General features: G+C 45.8%; 1 protein-coding gene across 1 annotated transcript in view; it reads left to right on the top strand.

Moving 5' to 3' along the window:
• UBAP1 (ubiquitin associated protein 1) overlaps positions 1-5046 on the top strand; it is a 73230-nt gene extending 68184 nt beyond the window's left edge. The window contains exons 5-7 of the mRNA XM_012811683.2: positions 2370-2552; positions 3270-3371; positions 3921-5046. Coding sequence (XP_012667137.2) covers positions 2370-2552; positions 3270-3371; positions 3921-4061 — 426 coding nt within the window. The 3' untranslated portion in view covers positions 4062-5046. The remainder of the gene's footprint in view (positions 1-2369; positions 2553-3269; positions 3372-3920) is intronic.
• Positions 5047-6572: the final 1526 nt, after the last annotated feature.

Genomic DNA, 6572 nt, shown 5'->3' with positions numbered 1-6572 from the left:
CTTCCAACTCCTGGGCTCAAGCGAGTCTCCTGCCTCAGCCTCCCAAGTAGCTGGGACTACAGGCGCCCGCCACAACGCCTAGCTGTTTTTTGGTTGCAGCCATCGTTGTTTGGTGGGCCTGGGCTGGATTTGAAGCTGCCACTTTAGGTGTATGTGGCTGGTGCCTTAGCCACTTGAGCCACAGGTGCTGAGCTGAGATGAATATTCTTATACATAAATGTTAGTTTGCCTTTTTTGTTATTTCCTTAGACTAATTCTCTAGAAGTAGGCAATTGGATCAAAGAGTCTGAACAATTTTTTTTAGGATTTAGAAGTACCTAAAGAATACCAAATAACATTCTCACAAAGCAGGGCATGTGAGAGTATTGCATATATTTTTAAAATACATTTTATTTATTTTTATTATTATTTTGAGTCTCAAAAGAATGAAACTATTATTCAGAGTTGCTGGGTTAGAGTGTAGTGGCATCATCATAACTCACTACAACCCCAGACTCCTGGGCTCAAGCAATATTCCTACCTCAGCCTCCTGAGGATCTGGGACTTACAGGTGCCTGCCTTTGTAGAGATGGGGGTCTCACTCTTGCTCAGGCTAGACTGAACTCCTGGCCTCAAGCAGTCTTCCCTGTTTTGGCCTCCCAGTTGACTGGGATTATAGGCATGAGCCACCACATCCAGCCAATTTTATTGAATTCCTTTTTTTTTTTTTTTTTTTTGAGATAGAGTTTTATTTTGTCACCCTTGGTAGAGTGCCATGGCATCATGGCTCACAGCAACCTCAAACTCTGGAGTACACGTGGTCCTCTTGCCTCAGGCTTCCAAGTAGCTGGGACTACAGGTGTCTGCCTGGAGCAGCACCTGACAGGGTCTCGCTCTTGTTCAAGCTGTTCTTGAACACCTGGACTCAGGTAGTCTACCTGCCTCGGTCTCTCAGAATGTTAGTAGTATAGATGTGAGCCACTGTGCTTGGCCAATTTTATTGACTTTTTAAACATATAATATTTTAGAAGTTTATGCTCCTACCCCACCATGTATTCATTCAGGAGGCTTTATGAGAAAGGCAGGCACGTAAAGAATAGGCCTGACTCCTCCCTTGCTGAGGCATGTCCTGTGAAACCTGGCATTGCTTTCACTGTTGTTATTCCTGAGTTCAGGTCGAGCCTGTCCTTGAATAAGACACAATCTTAGTCCCATAAAGTGGTTTGATTGGTATGATCCAGTCCCCATGCCCTATAATGACTCCTGTAACCTAATGATAGCCCCATGACTGGGCTGCTGAGAGTGTGTTGTAGTGAGATGGTTATGTTGGGTAGGCTTTAAGGCCAGGGGTTTTCCTGGCTTTCCCCAGCTGACTCTTGAGAACAGCATCTGGTTATATATACGTAATTTTGGACTTGTAGGACAGAGGCCTCCCTACTGCCTTATAACCTCTTACTTCCCATAAAAAACAGGAATACTTTCTGAAACATTTTCCCAGATTCTTGGGAGCTGGGCCAAGCAGTAGAAGAGCTTGTGACCTTGTTCCCATGGCATGAGTCCTTTGGTCTAGGAGTGAGTTGTTTTTGTGCCTTGGGCCTGATTCATCAGTAGTGGTTGGAGGAGTTAATCATGAGAACATATACACCAGTCAGATTAGGGTTAGTAAGATCCAGAGGCAGGGAATAGTAGCTGCCTGTAGCCAGAATAGGGTCCTAGAGCCCACATTCTAGTCATCGGAACTCAGCCCAGTGCAGCTAATATTCCTTCATTCCAGGCTTTATAGGATGGCAGGTTTACCAGGAAGTGAAACGTAGTACATGGTGTGGTGCAAAGGTACTGAAAACTCTAGGGGCCTGAGCTGTCCATGCATGGGAACAGCACTTCCAGCCTCTGCCCAATGATAAGACTTTGGAGTCTTTGGATTCAGCTTCAAAGCTGGGTGTATATGAAGGAACAATCCCTCAGGGACTTTGAGATACAGCAGAATTGGAAAGGAGTAATGGAGCCCTGGAGAGAAATCTCAGCCACCTTGGGTATCAGTCCTGTGGGCAGTCTGGGAACTTCTTTCTGTATCTCAAGCCCAGGGGATTTGGACAGGAAAGGGTGTGTGGCTGTTGTGGTGCTTTCTTACTCTGCAAGGTGGGGTAAGGGCAGAGCAGGACAGTCACAATTACAGGTATCCTCTCACCTTTCTTCTGTGGCTGGTATTCTCCTACCCCTCTTCATTCTTTTTGAGGATGTTTGACCAATAGCCTGGCCCTTTATTCCAAGCAGACTGCTTAACTGATTAGAGTCAGAAATGGTAAGCCCCTGGACCAGACGACTTCAGTGATGTGTCTTCTGGGACTTAGGTCTTCTTTCTTCTTCCCTTGATCTTCTTGTTTCTCCAGGTTACCCCTCCTAATTTCTCAATGTCACAAGTGCCCAACATGCCCAGCTGTCCCCAGGCCTATTCCGAACTACAGACACTGTCTCCCAGTGAGCGGCAGTGTGTGGAGACAGTGGTCAACATGGGCTACTCATATGAGTGTGTTCTGAGAGCCATGAAGAAAAAAGGAGAGAACATTGAACAGGTGAGCAGTTGGTCAGCAATGGGAAGTGGGTGGTCAGTCAGAAGTCTCAGACCTTTGGAGCTGGAGTAGTGTCCTGCCTTTATTCAGGAGCCTCTTGGACTCATTGCACCAACCTCCACTTCTGTGTGTTTGTGGGGACTCAGGTCATTTTGTCAGGCAGCCAGTAGGCTCAGCAGCAGTACTTCTTTGGGGGCTGCTCCAGGACCTAGGCTGAGGCAAAGCCTTGGGACTATTAGTACTCTTACCAGTTACCTTTTTTCTCTGCCCTTCCAGAGGGAAAACTAAGCTCTGGGTATGGTCAAATACATCCTTCCAAGAATTTTTATCATGCCATAGCTGCCCAGGTAGTTCGAAATAGTAATCGAGTCCTACATCTTAGGAATATTTTCTTATTTTGGCTATTTCTTAGAGGAATTTCTTGCCCAGGCTCTGAAGTTGATTTGAATTTGATTTTCTGGCAGATGTGAAATCAGCTGTGGCAGCACCTCCTTTCGAAAAATGACTACTTATGTTTAGAAGGGCATGCCTATCTATTTTGCAAATAGTCATTGAGATCTTACTGTGTTAGATACAGCTCAAGGCCCCAAATCAAGTCCTATCCAGGATTTGACAGTGCAGTGGGGCAGGAAGCAGGCTTCACACTAGCCAGTTTGTGTAAGACTATTGGGAAGCACAGAGAATGGCAGTAGGTGCTAAACCTGTTGTTTCTTTTCATAGATTCTCGACTATCTCTTTGCACATGGACAGCTTTGTGAGAAGGGCTTTGACCCTCTTTTAGTGGAAGAGGCTCTGGAAATGCACCAGTGTTCAGAAGAGAAGGTGGGAACCTTCATGCTTCATAAAAACCCTGTGGAAGGAGGGATAAAGTAGCCTGGTTTTCTCCCCTGGCTCCAAACCCCCTTTCCATGCCAGTGACCACAGGCAGAAGCAGCCAGCGGGCAGAATCTCCCATGTCCAGATAGGCTGAAGCCTATGTTTAGGTTGAGTGAAGACTATTTAGAATCCTAGTGAAGGGAAGGTGAAATTGACCTTTTAGATGACTGAGATTGATGGTCTCTGCCTTACCTACTCATGGAGATCAGCCATTTCTGGGTTCAGTATCTTGCCTTGGTGGAAGTATGGATGTGGGTGGTGGGACCCAGAGGTCAGCAGGGGTTAATTGGGGTTGGGGGGGTTGTGATGCCTGATAGATGATGGGCTGTGGCATTAAACCTGTCTGCTATGGCTTCCTCCATAGCTCACCTCTCCTTGCCAGGTGCTTTGGTTAAAATATGCAGACAGCCCTCCCTCTTCCCCAAACCCCTCTCTGTACTACTTTGCTCAGCTGTGGTATGTGAATTTTAATCTGAATTTTTTTCTGTCCTTTAGATGATGGAGTTTCTTCAGTTAATGAGCAAATTTAAGGAAATGGGCTTTGAACTGAAAGACATTAAGGAGGTTTTGCTATTACACAACAATGACCAGGACAATGCTTTGGAAGACCTCATGGCTCGGGCAGGAGCCAGCTGAGACCAGGCCTTGCCTAGGTCCTGTTGCGGAGACACCACCCCCAGGAGGCCCTGCAGAGCCCACCTGTGGGAAAGGAGAAGGGGCGCACTTCTGGATTTTCTTTTGGGGTTTAGAAGGTCAGATGTGGAGACTGTGCTTGCCAGTCTCTGAGCCTAGGCCATCAGCTGGGGAGAAAGTAGGGAAGATCTGGGCATGTGAATGCCCCCAGAACAGTCCTGGCTCCTTCCATATTAAATGTATTTGCAATTTGAGAAGCGTCCTTCCCACCTCAGCCCTCCAGAGAGACTGTCCTGGTCTTTCTGGGGACTTTGTGTACTCATCTGAAACCTGGCCAAGAGTTGTCAGGAAGCAGGGGTGGGAGGACGAGACTCAGTGCTGCTTTCCTTCCACACTCTACACAGTGGACTGAACTCCAATCTTAAGTTGAGTGCAAGTGAAAGATTTTTTTAGGGCTTTGTTTATTTTTCCCTCCTTTTAACAAAGTCTCTTAGTGTTGACACTGGTTCTGCAAAGTCTCTGAGGTGCAAAGAATGCACTTTTCCCTACGGGACCTAGAGTTTGCCTCTTCTACAAGGCATTGACCATGCTTCCTTCTTCCAGCCTGTTTCTTTTGGCTTAGTTTGGACCACACAGTCCTTTGCTACCCAGGGTTTTAGAGTCCCTGCTCTAGGAAACAGTTGTCAGTTTAAGAAATCATTGGTCCCTTCTCAGCACATTGAATGGCTCAAAAAACAGGCCATGATTTCATTGGCGAGCCCTAACTCCACCTCTGTTCTCTTTGAACAGCCTCTCCTTCCAGCCCACTGCTTTAGGATGACACAATGAGTAACACCTAGTCATAGAAATCAGTCTCTTTGGTTTGTTTTGTATTATGTTGTACATCATTAAAGATCTAAATACAAAGGCTATACAGTCTTGACGAATCTAAAATAATTTGCTAACTATTTTGATTCTTCAGAGAGAACTACTAATAAAAATCTAAAAGATGTCCTGCTGTGCTTTACTGCCAATTGCTGTTTTACTGAGGGGTTTGGATAGGTGGGTATGAAGGGATTTCCTGCTTAGATTTGTTGGCGCTGGAACAGGCCCTAACCATTTTCTGTTTCAGAACTTTCTTTTCATTCTAGCCCTGTAGGATTTTATTTAGCCCTAGTTTTTGTCTCTTTGAACTTGACTTAACTGTCTCTGGGCCAAGGACACATACCTTCCTGCAAAACTGACTCTGGAGGTGGGTGGGATAGGCTGGACCTTCAGGGGAATCACCTAGGAAATGAGAAAGTCCCTTTTCCTCAGTGTAGCAGACATTTATGTGCTCTGTACCAAAGAGCTGAATTAAAACTGTTTCACCAGCTATCAGAGGTACTGTTATATCTGATAAAATTGGATTCATTCCTAACATTTATTGTCCTTAGACTTTAATATTACCCTCACTGTCCCACTTGGCCTCCTGGCTGGTGTGGGTCTCTTTCATGTGAGGAAGCCCCAAGCTGGAACAAGGACGCCCTCTGGTGGTCAGATCGGTACTGCCAGAGGCTGACAAAGTGTGACCTGGCCAGGTTGCTATAGTCACATGAGAGCCATTTAAGCTTCCTCTTTTTAAACCTTAAAAAGTCATCTTTTACCTGAAGGAAACCAAAGTTCGCAGAGTAATTTGCATTAGGGCCAACACTGTGACACAAGAATCTTAATTTAGCCCAAGATGGATCTGGAGGATGCTTCCTGTATCTTTTTTAGATACACAGCAAACGGAACTCAAATGAAGGGATGTGTGTGTGTGAATTCTGTTTCAGAGGACTCAGATGGTTGAGTGCTCTGTGCCAAGGTACAATACAGGCCCTTGAGAGCCAAGAGTGGCCAGGGTGTCCTGGATGATGGCAAGACTATAAGACTTGTCTGAAATCCTCTAGCTTGTCAGCTATTCTGTGAGGGATGTGGGGAGTAAGGAGTCTCAGGAATTGCTATAGAAGCATGAGGGCTGTTGAGTGAGCATTGTTCATGTACGTACGCTCATCACCCCAGCAAAAATTAGGGATGAGAAAAGAATAATGCGATGACATAGGCACCTTTTGTCTGAAAATTGGATTGCACTAAGGGAGAACTCCCTAAGCCTGTCCCACATCAGCTGCTGGGAAAGACAGAAAGTCAAGGTCTATCATTTTCAAAAAGTAATTTATCTAAATCCCTAAATCAGTTTCCAAGGGTTGATGGAGCAGAGTTCACCCCACCACTGCCTCACTATTACCAATGTTTTAGTCTTCGAAGCTATATAGGCACAGAATTCAGTTGATAAAGCCCCTGGGGCTCAGCTGGTTGTCTTCCCTGGCTTGTGACCCCCCCTTTAGGTTACCATTGACAACCCCATCCTCTGAACCCCAAACTTAGAAACATCTTCAGGATTATTAGACCCAAATGTGTTCCAGACAACAGGTCAGAAAAGCAAAAACTCTAGTCCCAAAGAAAAGGGAGGGGCATTAAGTTCTTCAGCCTGGCCCTGAGGGAGAAGCTGAAGCC

Source organism: Otolemur garnettii, unplaced genomic scaffold, assembly GCF_000181295.1.
Source record: "Otolemur garnettii isolate 467f Iridium unplaced genomic scaffold, OtoGar3 scaffold00172, whole genome shotgun sequence".
NCBI classification, from domain to species: domain Eukaryota; kingdom Metazoa; phylum Chordata; class Mammalia; order Primates; family Galagidae; genus Otolemur; species Otolemur garnettii.
Note: the sequence above shows the minus strand (reverse complement) of the source record. Positions and strands in the feature narration are given on the sequence as shown.